The sequence below is a fragment of the Rattus norvegicus genome, chromosome 1, assembly GCF_036323735.1.
Source record: "Rattus norvegicus strain BN/NHsdMcwi chromosome 1, GRCr8, whole genome shotgun sequence".
In the NCBI taxonomy this organism is placed as follows: domain Eukaryota; kingdom Metazoa; phylum Chordata; class Mammalia; order Rodentia; family Muridae; genus Rattus; species Rattus norvegicus.
The window spans coordinates 6,770,873-6,788,671 of NC_086019.1; the positions used below are offsets into that span (position 1 = coordinate 6,770,873).

At 42.2% G+C, this 17,799-nt stretch overlaps 1 protein-coding gene across 1 annotated transcript in view; it reads right to left on the minus strand.

The window, feature by feature from the left end:
• The window catches only part of Rab32 (RAB32, member RAS oncogene family), a 14,811-nt gene extending 4,425 nt beyond the window's left edge, over positions 1-10,386 (minus strand). Inside the window, exons 1-2 of the mRNA NM_001108902.1 lie at positions 10,000-10,386; positions 1,624-1,901 (exon numbers count right to left, since the gene is read on the minus strand). Coding sequence (NP_001102372.1) covers positions 1,624-1,901; positions 10,000-10,243 — 522 coding nt within the window. The 5' untranslated portion in view covers positions 10,244-10,386. The remainder of the gene's footprint in view (positions 1-1,623; positions 1,902-9,999) is intronic.
• Between the last annotated feature and the right edge of the window lie 7,413 nt (positions 10,387-17,799).

Genomic DNA, 17,799 nt, shown 5'->3' on the forward strand with positions numbered 1-17,799 from the left:
TAGTACCTAAAGCCCTGATCCACTTCCTTTCAAACTTTTAAAGCAAAAATTCATAATAATGCTATACTTTAGATCCTAGAGTCCAGAAGACTCCAGAGTTACCACACAGGAAGTCAGGTAGAAGCTCTTCCTAGAACATTTGAAGGAAGCATACAACTGGTTAAAAATGTTCCCTTATCAAGATGTTCCCCTTCTCTCTTCTATATGGTATCTTGTCTGAAAATGTAATAAACCCAATTACTTTTACAGTTTCAAATGAGGTATTATGACTTTGACAATTACTTATGAATGTTATAGACAGATATTTTTATATAAAATTGCAATTTGTTAGCTAGAAGATCAAATAAATCCTACATGGAATTTTAGAGGCAATGTAGGAAATTCCCCAACATATATATGTCGTTCACATACTGCTCTTCTATGGGAAGTTAAAGCAAATTGTCCAGCAGGCATATGGAGCAGTGAGAGTCAGTTCTGAAAAATTCAGTCGCTCCATGACGCCTTCCCTCCTGTGATTTCCTCCTTCCTTCCAGGCTGACTAACTCCTGCATCACCTCTGAGCTTCATCTTTCTTCTACCACAACTATCTGTGCACGAAAGTAAAGAAACCATAAGACTCCATACTTATCAAAACAGTGTATGGCTGGGACCAATCACCCTGCCTCCAGTAGATTCTCCTTGGTCAGTGACTTTCTCCTCACTCGATAGCTTGAGGCTGCCCGTGAGGTGGTCACTCATAGCTCACTTTCATCATTCTGATGAGAACTGACGTCAAATAATCTCCCACCTTGTGGGTAAAATTAAGAGCAACCTGACAGGAATCCTGGAGTCATTACTCCAGGAGTAGATTTGGAAGAACAATGATACACATACAGACACACACACACGCACACACGCGTGTGCGCGAATTTAGCAGTTAATGTTTATAACACAATTTCTCAAAGGTCCTTATTTTTCATGCAAGTCTGATGGTTACTGAATCTTCACATTGAACAATTCCAGGGTATACAAACCCCCAGTATAGTATACCTCTGACCTCTTATTTTTTTTTCCCTTGGTTATCTAATGGTTCCTCATGGTTAAGCTTCTCAAAATTTAACTTAGTGTTTTTATTTTCTACAACAACACAACAAATGCAGTTCCCAAAGATAGGAGAAAAAATCCATTCAATTATTCAGGAGGAAGCACATGATCAATATTGATATTTCGCTCTTCCCTACATCTCTCAGAGCTAATCCAGTCTGGTGGTGACTGTCAGTATGAGTTGTGCACACAGCATTCATCTTTTAAAGACATTTCCTCCTATTTTTTGCCTTTTTCAAAAGAACACCTTATCTCCCATTCACTCCAGAACCATGAGAGAATAAGTTTGTTAAGAATTCAAACTGGCAGAAAATGTCATGCGATTTTGCTCTGAACAACAGCTCTGCTCTCCTGCTCATGGCTCTGTCAGCTAACTTTGAAGTCACTTTAGCTTCAGAGGGGGAGACAGTGCCATATCCACACTATGTATTTCTTACTCTGGTTTTACAGAACCCTCGCAGAAACACATTCATACACTCACCATTCCCTCACAGCCCGACCAGGACATCAGAAATAGATTAATCAGTGAAGCCTGCTCACCTTGGCAGAGGTTTCAAACCATCCAATGAAGCCATGGTCTTTACAGAACTGGTTCATCTGGGAAGGACTCTGGCTGCTGTCCTTCTTCTGGTCACATTTGTTAGCTAGAAGGACAGCAGGAATGGGACTTCCGTTGGGAAGATGAACTTTGCTATCCAGATCATTTTTCCATTTTAGGACTGCATCAAATGTGGAACTTCTCGATATATCAAAGACTACAAATGCTCCAAGAGCCTCCTTGTAGTACACTCGGGTCATGTTGCCAAACCGCTCCTGTCCTAGAGATTAATACAGCAGGAGATTAAATGTTCATAATGTCAAAGGTCACATTTAGGGGCCAGTGCATGCTCCACAACCCTAAAATCTATTTTGAGAAACAAGCATCGGTCACCTCACTGCAGAATGGACTGCTGGGATAAAGGACGCTCACACAGAACCACAAACTATGATTTAGCAGAAGTGGCTAACAATTTGCTCAGCAGGAGGAACTAGTTCTTTGTAGAATAACTTCAGGATACCAGTATGGCAGGCTTCACAGATAGCCATTTCAGCTTTCTCTTCCATTGGGCTAAGAGGGGATAGGCACTTGGGAAAACAGAGAGGGAGAACAGGAAGATGGGACAAGAACAGAATAATCTGAAGTTTATGAAATGCAGAGAGATGATGTGGTAAGAGACCAGTCAAAAATATCCGGACCGGACAGGAGACATCTTAGCTTGCCCCTTTACATCTCTAGCTCTAGCTACTTTTGACTGAGTACCGACGTTGTTCTCTTCTTAGAAGCAGACAGTGGAAAGCATGTGCTTTCACAGCAAGAAGTGGCACGGCCAGCTGTGTGAAGGTTCTGTTGCACAGATCTTCTGATGCTATCCTTTGAGAAGGACTTAACTGCTGTTAAATCCCGAGCAAATTCTGCTACTGGGTAGAGTACCTACTGTCTGCATATCCAGACTATCGTGCAAAGCTTGCTGTTACTATCTGCTGCCGAATAAATCTTTCACATGAAGAAGTTACCAGTCTTTATCTCATGTATTAGAAGGGACAAAAAGATGCTTGATCCAGACCAGAGTGATGCTAACTAAGGAAGACAAGCCTTCTGATGCCTTTATGTCTACGGGCTAACGTGTCGAAACTATGTTGCAGTTGCCAGGGGTTCTTAAACTCATCTTTAGGCTGTCAAATTCCTGACTAGACTCAGAGGGAGGGGGGTGATAAGTGGCAAGCAGTAAGAATCTAAGATCATCACTGTGATCTGAAATGAAGACAGCATTATAGCATACTTTCTTGTTAGAACACATGACGGGGAACAAGTCTTATTTGCATTTTATTATCTTTTATCCACACAAATGCAAAGCTACCCTAAACGGCAAAGGCAAATACTTTTCCTCTAAATTCTATAATGCCATTATAATTGCAAATGCTGCCTTGTGACTCTTCATTGATCCAGTCATCTGAACTGCATTATAACAAATGGTCACATGTTGGAACATATCATGTTCAAATTTACTGATAAGACAAATCTAATTTTACTTTATTTGTGTAATTCATTAGATAATAATGCTGACATTTAAGGAGACTTAGGCTGTACCTTTCTCTATAAATGTACGTTGAACAATTATGCCAACATGTTCACTCAGAATATTTTTAACAGTCCAAGAGCAAGGACACCAATTCTTCAAAAAAGACTAGACAGAGGGATTGAAGTTGTTTCGATTCCAACTTCAACTAGTGAGCCTAAAGAAATCTCACGTTATGAACCTTAATTATTGAACACAAAAGGGCCAGCAACAAGTAACTAGCCCCTCTAAGACAGTCTTGGGTTAAAAAAGACAGACGGCTTAAGGTTTCAGGGTAATAACATAGTTTTCAGTTTGAGCATCTTTGAATTTCAAAAGGATAAGGCGCCAAACGAACTAGTAAGAGAATGCACAACTATACATTCCAAAGGACTGCTGGACTTTCCTTGCCTTTTTTTAGTGAGCCTCCTGGAAAACCACAGATAATTTTTCTTAATCATAACCCATGGTATTAAAAGATGTACTCATATGCCCTTTCTGACAACTCATCCAAAATCAGAAGTGTCAATGGTAAGGAATTTTCGGGGAAGGTATGTTGGCTTAGAAATGTCAGATAGTTTCTCTGAGATGTCAAGACTAGAAGAAAATTCTTCCTGACAGGCCTCACATCACAAACTATACTTAAAAAAAATCCTGTATGTAAAATGAAAAGAAAAAGTGTCAGTTATACAATTAAGCAAATGAAAGGAGAAGAATTGACTTGGGGACCAGATGTCAATCACTTACCCAGTGAAGATATGCACCTAGAGCAAGACCAGAAAGATGACTATCATACAAGAAGATAAACACCCAGTTAACAAAGAGGTCAAAATGTTAGAACAGACATTTACCAGAAGGCAGACAACCTCTGCCCATGCTAAAGGGCCTGGCTTGGGACTGATGAGTCTTTGAATAAGAAAAACCTGGGTAAGGGAGGAAGACTCCTCAGTAGTTATGAGGTGAAGGGCCAAGGAAAATTTGTAGAGCATGCATATTTAGAGTTAAAGCTTGCACAGATAAGAAAATTGATCAGGGGGCTGGGGATTTAGCTCAGTGGTAGAGCGCTTACCTAGGAAGCGTAAGGCCCTGGGTTCGGTCCCCAGCTCCGAAAAAAAGAACCAAAAAAAAAAATTGATCAGAACATAGAGGTTCCCATTATAAATGATTTGTTGAAAAAAAAAAACTGAGGTTCATTCAGAGAGAACTCTATGCAATAACTTCTTTGAGCCAAGCCAGAAGAGCCATTACTGGTCAAAACTGGAAGACAGATGGGAACATCCAGTTAGCCCAGCTCTCTCATTTTACTGATGAGTGAACAGAGTCCCAAGGAGACAACTCAAGTTCTTTCAGTTGACTGTACGATTGTGTTATCTGATCTGTCAATCCAGGCCTTGCTGGATTAGAAATTTCTGCTTTTGTCCCAGGTGGCAGAAGAGGTGCTTGTCCATGTCAGAGTGACTTCCTCAAGCACAGGGCAGTGCTGCTTTGGTGTTAACCCCTTTCCCAGTCACTTTGTGCTTTACCACGGTAGGTAACTGAGGAAAGATGCCCCATTGCCAAGCGAGCGTACAGTCACTCTGGTACCAGGGGCAGCCTTTGTCATCCACATTGCTGCTGACATACTGACAGCACATTTTCAACGACTCTCAAAATGTTTTGTCTCTTAAACAATGCGCTACCACCTCTGGAGGATAGGACGTGGATTATAACTTGAAATTTCCCCAGGCATGAAGGATGAGAAGAGCAAACACAGAGAGAGTCATACAGGCTCCAAAGATGTCATTCAAGCTCTTACATATGCAAATGCTAAAATCTTAAACTGTCTAAGTTGGCAAAGGACTAAACTATCTATTTTGCTGTTTGGAGGCCTCCACACTAATGACACTGAGGATGATCGAAGAGCAAAACTAGTGATTTTCCAGGAATAAATATTTCCATTCAGTTAAAAATAATACACAGAGTCCTTCACCATGACTCTCTAAAACAAATGAAAATATTGACAGTAAAACAATGAACATATTTCCATCCAGATATTTAAAAAAGAAGATACCATATTCTGGGTTTATCAGAGGCACAATTCACAGAAACGTGTTCTTGGGATTCCCATCATGGCTTTTGCTTGGGCTTTTCCTCTGTGTTATATGTCTGCCTCCCTCTTGATAAATCCAAGTGTTTCTAGTAATATTAGTTGAAATTCAGAATATAAATTTCATAACACAAGCCAAGAGGCCATAGAATGAAATGGTCCTCACCTTTCTCACTTATAGGTACTCATCTCTTCTCCATCCCCTGACAGTTAACGTGAGTTACCCATTAAGACACAAGGTCACTTGGAGGAGATGTCCAGCTTCTGATTAGTAAATAGAAGCTCTCATAAAGAAAATCCTTAAATCTCATGGTGTCCTTCAGAGGTCAAATACTGGCAACAAACAATCTCTAATCGTAGAATTTTTTAAAAAGGATTATTATTATGTAAATTAAAACTCCTTGCTAATTTGTGTCCAAGCTCATAATAGCTTTAAATGATGACATTGTTCCTAAACCTTTAAACGAATGTATTCAACGAGAACAAAAGGTATCCCGTCTTCAGATGTAAACAGTTATCCATGTCCATAAACTGGCCTCTACCAGAGGCTCCTGAGATGGCCACTTAGAGAGTGAGGATGGCCCTTCTATGGAAGTGCTGTGAAACACGGGAAGTGAAGGGCATGGAAGGTGTGACTGGCGGAACACAGATGCCAAGTAGGCCGTCTGATTCACTGATAAGTTCCTGAAGAGTAGTGGGAGTGTGGGTGTGTTGCCAGGGTGCAACAGAGCCGAAGACAGAACAGTGCCTCTCAGCTCTAGACTAAATCAGAGTCACCCACGGTGCCTGACGGATGACAGTCTTCCAAGTGGTTCCAATTCTGACTCAGTAGGTACATTAGTCTCAGCTCCCCTTTACAGAATGCTTTGGAGCGAGCTCTGTGACCAGTTTGAATCACGAGTCTTATGTTTCTTAGCTGCCTTTGAACCGAGACAGGCCCATTTTACTGGACCACTGAAACAAATAATACATCCTTGGAACAGCTGAGTGGTGGAAAGCCAGTTTTTGTCTACGAAGATTTCATGCTATTGTACATCAGTCCTGGCATGCCCGACCCCAGACTTAGGCATGAAAAAAAAAAAAAAACTCTTCTACTAAGCCGGTTTGGATGGACACGTTTGTCAGATAAAGCCAAGTCTACTGTCAGAACAGATGCTAAAGAATCCGTGTATATTCCGGACAGTAGATGTTAATAAGGCCCCGGTGGTTCTGGTGAGAGATACTTAGAATAGGAAGGACAACACGTTCAGATTGATCTCAGGAAGCTACCACAAGCCATGGTAGAGGATGTGTAAGTAAACTGTATAGATACAATCTATTAGGGGAAGAATGGGGTGGGAAAGAAGCCAGGCTATCTGTCAGTTAAAAAGACAAATAGGAAGCACAAAGCTACATCTTTGTGTATACATTCTGTTGTTGCTTTTTCCCCCATCTCTGCCTCAGAAATCAGACTGAAGGAGCCACCCAGGCCTGGCTTGCTGGGTCAAAGGGCCAAGGTTTTCGATGAGAACACTTGGATGGAATTCTAAAATGTTTCCGTGATCTCATGTCTCGCCATTCAGAAGACATCCCCCATGTTTATATGGAAAGAGAAAGTTCCATATGGAAAGCTGATTAAAAAAAAAAAAGTACCCAGCATCCCATATGTATGTACAACGGATGCAATGTCTCCAAGAACGTATTTGAAAATAACACTTCATTCCTGGGCTACAGAGTTCACTGGCAGGCTTCATTAGTGAGTGTTTACCTGAGGCCAGGCGCACATCTATAATTAATGCTTCGATTTATTTCTTTAGGGTGTGTTCTTGTAGCCATGTACCAGTGAAACAGCTCAACACATCTCAGAAATGTCCACAGCTTAGAAATTCTTTCAAAATGCATTTTTAAAAAGAATGAAGCCAATGAAAACCTGTCTGCCGTGGGAATTCTGAACTTCCTGGGCAAAGAAGCATGAGATGTCGTGAGCAAATGACTGGAAATGTTGGGATGAAGGCAGTAAGAAATGGTAATGGTCGAGTCTACAATACGAGGTGCATGCTCTAATTTGGGCTCCTTCAATGATATGAGAAACACTTTGTTGAGCCATATACCAGAAAACTACTATGGTCTTTAATTTGAAGGGATTACACAAACCTGTTTGGCTGCATTTGTAGAAAGCGTTCTGTAATTCTCGCTTATTATACTTCTCAAAGCTTCTCTGATTGCAGATTTCTTTATGGCCCTGTCCACCTCTACGACCTCCAGGACAACGGCATTGAAGAGGAACTAGCAAGTGAGTCATGGCTAGTGGCTGGCTCCAACTTTTGTTTTGCAACCAGGAAATACTTTAATCTTCTGGAAGTCAGTATGATTCAACCTTGTAAGTTGCACACAGCATATGCTTTACAGAATATTTTGGAATATTCCTGCGGGGAGCGTTCTGGCATGGGCTCTTTACCCAACTTCTCCCTCATTCAAATGGTATGAGCTAAGAAGGATTCACTAGTCCCTCAAAAGTTCAAATCAAGCAGAGTCAAGGCCATGTGTAGTTCTGCAAATTCCAACCCCAAACCCAAGTTATTTGTGTCTCTTGATACCTGCATATTAAGACATCTTGCCTCAAATTCAGACTCTCTGAGAAAAGCCTAATAGTCTAGTTATGTCCTAAGTTTTCCTCTGGTTCTGTTGTTTGGAGTTTTGTATTTGCTAAATGCTACAAGAGTTCCTGTTGGTCAAAAAGCAACACCTAACACCAGAGATCCAGTTTGCAGACTGTAAAACGTTTCTCTCCTTTCCAGTAATGCTCAGACGTCAGATTTTGGCAAAGGTACAAGGATGTGTTATTACAGCAGACAAATGGGCTCTGTCTCCCTCCAGGCTACGGTGTCTTTTCAACGAGGATGAAGTTGGGTGGAGTGGCTCATCCTGGTAGTTTCAACAGTGGGGTTGGTATACAAAGAGCAGAAGTGATATACAGAAAGAAGAGGTGGTTGCTTTTCAGATTTTTTGAAACAGGGTTTCTCTGTATAGCCCTGGCTATCCTGTAACTCATTATGTAGACCAGGCTAACCTCAAACTCAGAGATCTAACAGCTTCTGCCTCCCAAATTCTGGGGCTAAAAGCAGGGGCCATCACCACCCTGGACCCCTGATTTTGTTTCCTCAACTCTCCAAACATAATTTAACATAGCTCATATCCTACTAATTTGCACATAATAGAAGAAACTGAACTGCCATTCCAAGCAGGGATTCCAAATCACCTCTGTGAAAGAGATGCACAGGATATCCTCATTGGTGAGGGTCACACAGTAAGGCAACCTTCAGGATGTGAGACAATGTCAAGAAGCAACAGAATGCCCACCAGTTTTCTGGGCAGTAGGAGCGAGTGTTGCCAACGAAGCCTCTGCCTTTAAAGGGTGACACTTGAAATACATTCTTAGTTGTTGCAGGAGGCAAAAAAAAAATCAAACAAGCTGAACCGAAGGCGAAATAACTTTGAGAAATTGATAAATGATATGCATAAATCCATTCTTCTTACCCATGTTAGACTCTGCTCTTAGGCAAACGAGTATAAGGTTTATAAATTCTTTAACACTTCCTCAGTGGAGTGACTATAAAAGAACACAGCACTTACTAACTGGCAGGCAGAAATCACTGTCCCTCTAGGCTACTGCCAGCTGTAGTGTAACCACACCCCTCTGGGGCTTTGGGGTATGCTCCCTGTGGAAAGGACCATAAGGTGTTCTCCGCCTTAAACAAGCTCCCATTCAAACGCTTGGCAGACGGAGCTCCTGACCGTTCCCAGTGATTGAGCAGGTTAACCTTTGCTGCTTGCCACTTCTATTAAACTTCACTAAAGTTCACCTTTCCTTGAACGCCCATATGGGCACCTACCACACCTGCTAGAATTCAGGGGATTCATAAATCAGCCCTCGAAGACAATGGTTCTTACATTCCAGAGCAATAATTGAAAGCAAAAGAAAACAATTCAGCATTTGTGGGATAGGGAGGTACCCACGAGAAGGCATTAAGTATTGGCTTAGTGAGGGGAAGGCATCGGGAAAGTTTCAGAACTTTCCCAACCCTTCCCCAGGGTCACCAGGCCTCCCAAGTGAGAGGAATTTGAGGAATGGAGTTACCCCTCACAAAGGCTTGGCTAGGTTCCAAGTTTTACTCACCCACAGCTCCAAACCCTTTTAGTAAATTATAAGTTTGGCTCCGGAAAGAGAAAGCCCTTACTTCAGAGAGGCACAGACCCAAGTCAAGTTGGGGCGGGGCAGGGTTGAAAAGTAAAGGGGCTTTGTTGGTTTTAGTTGTACCACTAAGGCAGTGGTTCTTAAAGCTGACATCCTTTAACACAGTTCCTCATGTATGTGGTGATAAAATTATTTCCGTTGCTATTTCATAACTATAATTTTGCTACTGTTATGAATCATAATGTAAATATGTGCTCTCCTAAGATCATAGGCTACCCTTGCAAATGAGGTCGGGGCCCAAAGATTGAAAGCCGCTGCACTAACTGGTAGTGGAACTTCAGGCACGCCCTTTAGTCACTAAAAAGTACAGTAAGAGAGAGGCCTCCGAAAGTCAACTTTTCAGGACGCTTTAAGCTCCTCCAGGTGTCCCTCATCTCCTGTTCTATTTGCCCACTTTTAAAAGCGCAACTGCTGAGAGCTCAGGCAGAGACAAGGACAGACAAGAACCGGGAGGCAGAGAGAAGTGAGAGTCTGGTGATATTGGGACACTGCCCTCTTACCAGCGATGTCCCACAGCTGCAAGCGCACGAGCGTCCTGCTGTCCCAGTTGAGGACTTTGAGGGCGAAGTCCACGCCAATGGTGGCGCGGTAGTTCTGGGAGAAGAGCTGGTGCACATAGCGCTTGATGATGCTTGTCTTGCCCACGCCGAGCTCGCCGATGACCAGCACCTTAAAGAGGTGCTCTCGGGTCTCCGGAACCGCAGTGGCCGTTTCGCCCTGTTGCCCGAGTCTCTCGCCCGCCATGGGCGCCACGGCCGTGGGAACTTCTCTCTCAAGGGGGACAGGGCAGATCCTCGGTCCGCGCACCCGGCGATGCAGTCATGCGAGTCACGGGACCCGGAACCTACTGCGCGCTTCTGGCCCAGGACAGTCTGGGTGCACCCTACACGGGGCGAGCCTGGTCCGGCCACTTCCTTTTCTCGTGCGACTCTGCGCGGTCCACAGCACCCCCTGCTGGCCTTAGACAAGGGCAGCGGGAGGTCAGTGCTCCGGCTGAGCCAAGGTCCTCGATGTCTAGATGTCTGTCAGATGACAGAACTTGCAAAGGACTAAAGCTGGGTCCTATGACAAATCAAGTTTTAATGTGTTAGAGGAAGTTGCATGCTTTTTTCCATAATGACCGGAATTTCCATCGTCTGCAATGCTGTGCAAGCATTCTCTTTTCTCCACACCCTTAGCCAACACAATATCTCCCGCTGTTTCGGTAATAGCTATCCTAATAAACATGGAGTTTTGATTGACACTTCCTTGATGGTTAGTGATGTCAAGTTCTTTTGTTATACACACGTTGTCCATTTTTATATTCTCTTTAGAAGAATGTTCCTTCAGATAGTCTTGCCTATTTGATAATCGCGCGTTTGACGGTTCTGTTTGTTCGGTGTCCAAAAATGCGAACTCCTAAATGTTTGGATGTGTGGCTTACATATATTTACTCCAAGCCCATAGACTTCTTTCTTCGTTTTGCTTTGGTGGCCAGAGAAATTTCTAGCTAGTGAACGTCCATCAGTCTGTTTCGGCTTCAGCTTTGGCATGATTTCCAATATCCATTGTTAAGCTCAGTGCCAACAGGTGAGCCAGAAATACGTACTTGAGGATATGCCCTAAATAAATGAAATCAACTTCTCCAGGGAGGCGACTGCACGGCTAAATTCATAACAGTATGAATTTATAAGTGAGAAATTTATTTATAAGTGAGAAATACCACGTGTTCTATGGGGTATTGTTGGATCTCCTCTATCAACTTCTCCTGCTGCAAGTGGTACACACACTCCAACACCCATACATCCACACATCCAGCTTGATTTTTTTCTCCTTTTGCATGAGTACCTAGGAGTGAAATTTCTTGATCACGTAGCACCTCTATTTACATTTTGGGGGATCAACATCTTACTATCTCTCGCTACGCCTGTAGTATTGTCATTTGCCAAGATCCAAAATTTCTTTTTTCATTGGATATTTTTTGTATTTACATTTCAAATGTTATCCCCTTTCCCAGTTCACCCCTTTCTCATCCCCCCTCCCCCTGCTTGTATGAAGATGCTCCCCCTCCCACCCACCCATTCCCACATCGGTGCCCTGACATTTCCTTACTCTGGGGCCTTGAGCCTTCAGAGGACCAAGGGCTTCTCCTTCTATCGATGCCAGACGATGCCATCCTCTGCTACATGTGCATGGCTGAAACCATGGGTCTGTTCCTGTGTATTCTTTGGATGGGGGTTTAGTCCCTGGAAGGGGAGCTTTTTTGGGGGGGTCTGGTTGGTTGGTATTGTTGTTCTTCTAACAGAGTCCCAGGGGCTGTCAATTCCAAGACCATACTTTGGTTTAGAGTTCAGTCATTTCTGTGTCTGGCTGACTCAACCAGAAAGCCTGTTTTCTAAGGAACTCAAACTTTCTGTTTTATCTTTTAGAGGGAAAAACCCTGGAATCTGCATCTGGCGAACAAAGCATGATGAGCTTGAGGCACATTCATGACTTAAGAATGAAGATTTTCGTAATTGCAAGTAATATAAGCAGTGAACAGTATCTGAGTTGCAGATGGTTGCAACATAGAAAGGAGGAGTGGAGAGATCTTCTAATTCTGGACTGGTTTTATGGGGTGTGTTGGTTTGAAGATGCATGACAATTGGAGTGAGTGGCACTATTAGGAGGTGTAGCCTTATTGGAGTACATGTGGCCTTGTTGGAGGAAGTGTGTCGCTATGGGAGTGGCTTAGTCTCCTCCTAGCTACCTGGAAGCCAGTCTCCTGTTTGCCTTAGTAACAAGATATAGAACTCTCAGCTCCTCCCACTAGTGCCATACCTTCCTCGAAGCTTCCCACCATGATGATGATGGACTGAACCTCAGAACAAGTAAGCCAGCCCCAATTAAACATTGTCTTTTATGAGCGTTGCCTTGGTCATGGTATCTTTTTACAGCAATGGAAACCCTAACTAAGATAAAGGGGAAATAGTTTTTGTTCTCATTCATAACAAAGAAAATAATACAAATAAAATTTCCATTTGCTACATTTAAAAGTGGCTTCACTCGATGTTCTCACATAAGTTTCTTTTGTGTTTTTGAAAAGAGGGTCTTACTCCATAACTTGAATTTGAGATCTTGTTACTTTAGCCTCTCAAGTTCTAGGTTCATAGCCCAGCCTTTCCTCATAGCTTTCCCTTCTGTGTTTTCTTTCTCTTTCATTTGGAATCTATTGCCTACAGTTGAGCCATCTCAAGCTGTTCCAATCAAACTCTCCATTGTTTATATGCTAGTTAAAAGGTTTACCTTGTCACTCCTGGTAGACATATATGTTAGTTTATAGATTCAAAAGCTTACAGTTGTGTCAAGAAGTGTTTTCAGACACTTGAGTTAGAAAGATAAACAGATTGGACAAAGTTTTGGTCTCAAGGACTCCATGTTGGAGTGAGTCCCAGGGAAGCAATTTTCAAACATGCTGATACTTTTTTTGCATATACACTTTATAAAAAATACTATTTAGTGATCATTGGATTACTTTAGTAATCAGCATGATATTCTTGAGACAAACATTGGAAATAAGTTTCAAATATGTTTTTCTTGATGCTCACATTAAAAATCAGCCAGTTTGGGGTCATAATAGAAAAGTTTCCTGTGCTCTAGGCTGCCCACCCTGTCTTAGTTCACAGGTTCTCATAAGAACGGGTCTGTTTCTGGGCCACCTCTTCCTCTATCGGCTTATGTGTCAGACTTGTACCAATCTTTATGTGGCTACTGTATCTTTGTTATATAGTTTCTTCTAAACCACACCTCTTTCTTCTATACTCTGTGTTTGTATGTGTATGTACAGGCATGTTTGCGCATGTGCATGCGTGTGTTCATGTTTCTGGGAACAGTCTACAATCCTTCAAAATTGCCTTTAACATTCTGGTTTCTAATGTCAAATTCTGCAGACACACTGCTAGGCAACTTGTCAGAACTAGAGTGAGTAAAACTGATTAGTTTGAGGAGAATTGAAAATTGATATAACACTAAATCCTTAGACATACTGATATAGTGAAAACATGATGTACCATTATAATAATGCAAGTGTTAATATCTTTCAATAATAATATGAGGTTGTAAATTTTACACATTGATGTTACTTTTCCCAAGCAATTCTATACATATGTGTATATAAGGTACTTTGTATCCATTCTTCTAGTGACCTCTCTTGTCCCTCTACCCCTTCCTGATGGCCATGTTCTTTGAAGTCAAAGACTTGTATATGATGAATTAAGATTAAATTAGTGTAATTCTAAGCATGTACTTTTAGGTTTACATTGCAAGCCTATGTGCATTTACTGATTCTTTTACTGCCCAATATCTATATGTTTAACCTGTCCTTTATCTTATTTTATTTCCAAGGACTTCCAGTATTAAGTTTACTAAAATATGGAGAAAGTACAGAAACCAGTTAAAATATTTTACATGTATGGATGTCTTGCCTGCTTGTATGTTTGTGCCTGTATGGTGACAGGCACACACACCTGGTACCCACAAAGCTCAAAAGATTCTCTGGGACTGTAATCACCGACAGCTGTCAACTGTCATAAGGGTGCTGAGAATTCACCCCTGGTATTCTGGAAGAACAGCCAGTGCTCTGGGCCATGTCTCAGCTCTCCCCAGTTATAATTGTAAAGTTATCTAAGGCCAATGATTTATTTTTGCAAACTTATGAATCTTAGTGTTAGTGAATTTACAAATAGTATGGAGACATTAGTCTTTGTATTCTGCACTAGTCACCCTGTTGTTATTATTTCATGGTGATACACTAGTCACAATGACTGAATCGGTGCTTATATAATTATTTGAAACAGCGCTAGAGAGATTCCTGAGAGTTCTACATCTGGATCCATAGAGTCAGCGAGTCACTTGACCTGGCTTGAGCTTCTGAAGCCTCAAAGCCCACCCCCCCAGTGACATGCTTTCTCAAGCAAGGCCATACTTCCTAACGGTGCCACTTCTGGGGGCCATTTTTACTCAAACCACTACACCCATTCAGGATGCTATGGACTTCAGACAGATTTTTCAGCCTTTGGATGTTTCTAATAACCTTGGTGGTTCTGAGATGTGCAGTCTAGCTGCAATGTAGAATGCACCTCCGTTGGATATGTCCAGGCACTTCACCACTTTTAAATTCGAGCTATGACAGTTTGGGAGGAAGACCACACAGGTAAAGAAAGAATAGCTCTTCTTACCAATCATATAAAGAGTATAACATTTAATGGAGGCTGGCTTACAGTTCAGAGGTTGAGTCCATTATTGTGTTGGTGGGAAGCATTGTAGCAAACAGGCAGACATGGTGCTGGAGAAGGTGTTTGGAGCTGTGCATTTGGATCCCATATTTGGGATCCTCAGTGACATACTTCCTGACATACTCAGTGACACCATTAGGGCCACACCCCCTAATAATGGCACCCCCTATGAGCCTAAGGGAGTCATTTTCATTCAAACCACCACATTCCACTTCCTGGCTCCCATAGGCTTGTGTCTTGTGTCATGATGCCAAACTGAATTCATTCCAACTTCAAAAGTCCCCATCCATAGTCTGTCATAGTTTCCATACTGTTTAAAAGTCCGAAGTTCATTATTTCTTCTTAGACTCACGGTAATTTCATAACTGTCACCCCTATAAAATTAAAATTAAAAAAGAGCACATACTTTCAGCTTATCATGCCATAGTAGATACATTACTCCACCAAAACGTAGGGAAAGGAGCATAGCGAGAAGATGCTGGACCAAAGCAGCACTGAAATCGAGCTAGGCAAGCTCCAAACTATGTCTGATCTCCAACGCTCTTCAGATCTCCAACTCCTTTCAGTTTTATTAATTGCAACCCACTCTTTTCTTTTATGCAGGCCCCACTCCCTGTTAACAGTTTTCTGCAGTAGGTGTCCCAGGCCTCTGGCATCTCCAACATCTTGTGGTCTCCAAGGTAATCCAGGTTTCACCTTCACAGTGTTACACAATGCCTTCTCTATCCTCATGCAAGGAGATTCCTGACACACACCTGGCTTCTATGGCTCTCCTTAACCGCCAAGGGGTATTCAATGACCCCGTCTTCTGTCTTTGACACTAAAGTGAAAACCACGTGGCTGAAGCTGCCAAGTTCTGCTGTTTGCTGGGGCTGCTTCATGGCCAACTCATTCAATTACATCTTCAGCATCTTCTGGTTTTAAGGGTTTTCTTTACTATCTAAGCTTAGCTATTCTAGATTTAGCTCTATAGACCAGGGTGACCTTGAACTCATAAACCCATCAGCCTCTGCCTTCTGAATGCTGTGCTTTCAGCACAATCCATCTCACCCAATCCTAAGCTTTTCTATAACTCCTTTTCACAAGTTGGAGCTTAGCTGGGTGGGGTCTTGCTCTGAGGTCACCACTCCCTTTATTCTACCTGCTAACATCACATCAGGTTTTTCTTTAATCTGTCTACCCTCACTTCCACCCCTTTTCTCCTCAAACTGTACATTTTGTATTTTTCCCTGCTCATCTTGCTCCTTTTCATTATAGATCTGCTTAAGTGTGACCGCTAATAACCCAGCAACATCATCAATACTAGACTATCTGGAAATCGACTCGGCCGACACTGTTAATGCATCAGTCTTTGATTTAGCCTCAGGCAGGATTATTAGGCAAGGGCAGAGAGCAGGCACATTCTTTATCAAAATATCACAAGAAGGATCTCCACGTCACGTATCAATATGTTTCTCTTCTGATATCTCTCGAGAGGCAGGCTCTGACAGTTCATACCACTCTCAGCACTTTTCTAAGCTTTTCTATAATTCCTTTTCACAAGTTGGAAGCTTAGCCCATGGAAGACCCCATGGAAGCACTAGGGGTCTTCCATGTTCCCACTAGTATGACCCGTTAAACCCCACTTAAATGTCCAATCGTTTTCTAGACCAAAGTTCCAAAGTTCCATATTCTTCCAGGCAAAAGCATGGTCAGGCCAATCAGCAACATACCAGTCTCTGGTCCCAACTTCTGTCTTAGGGTTTTTATTGCTCTGAAGAGACACCATGCCACAGCCACTATTATAGAAGAAAACATTTAACTGGGGCTGGCTTACAGTTCAGAGTTTTAGTCCATTATCATCATGGCAGAAAGCATGGTGCCATGCACACAGATATAGTGCTGGAGAGGAGTTTGGTGTTTTGTATCCAGATCCTCAGGCAGCAGGAAGAGAGAGTGATCCTGGGCCTGGCTTGATTTTAAACCTCAAAGCCCACCATTGGTAATACACTTCCTCCAACAAGGCCATACCTAGTCCAATATCCTAATAGTGTCACTTCCCACGGTGGGGGGTGTGTTTTCATTTAATCCACCACAGAGTATGTAGCATCACATGCTGGCTCAGATTAAGACAGATAAATGTGAAAGTTCAGTCACATACATGGATCTTAGTACTTTCTGAGCTGTATTATGAGGGTGTGAGTGAGGGTATAGGTTTTGTAACTAGACAAAGGACCATGGAAGAGGGAAAGAGGTATTGATAGGGATGAAGGGAGAGTGAAGAAGCCCAGGTGCTATCAGGTTGGAAAAAGACTTCTGAGGGTTTATGGGGGGCACCAGATGGAAGACCTGGGGTAGACAAGAAGACCTTGAGAAGAGGAGAAATAAAAAAAATATTGCACACCCGTGTGTGTGTGTGTGTGTGTGTGTGTGTGTGTGTGTGTGTATGTATGTATGTATGTATGTATGTGTGTAATTCTTGACCACACATTTTTAGGTTCTATATTTAAATTTAAAGGCATTTATTTTTGAACTCTTGCTTGCTTTGAGCATTGGTCTATGTACAACACTACCATGATTGGCAAATCCGTACATACAGTTCCTGCTTTCTCTGGAAATTTTTGGTTTTTAGACCAACAATAGGCTCAGTTCTTTTTAATGAGCATGTCCGATAAGAGGTTCAGTGCAAAAGACTGCTAAGATTCTTTTGTCTTTGCCTCTTCCTTCTGATCCTAAGCAGCAGGGAGGGGTAGTCACTGTGCAGGGCCGGTTACTAGAACAGCCCCAACAAACTCGTCCATTGTAGATAGTATTGTCAACATTGACATTGTCCAGGGACTGGCAAACAAGTTGGCCACAAATATTTGGCACTGGCAACAGCTAATTTAATGAAGACATTGATTTATCTTCTCTGGTTGATACAGTGTTGTGCAAGATGAAAATAGAGTAGATCCAAGTGAGCTAGGAGATAGAGGCCATCGTGCTGACCGATGTTCTGAAATAAGTTCAGACTTAGTGTGGACTTTCTTGTGTTCACTGAGCTTGTACTACTTAGTCTTTCTATTTCTA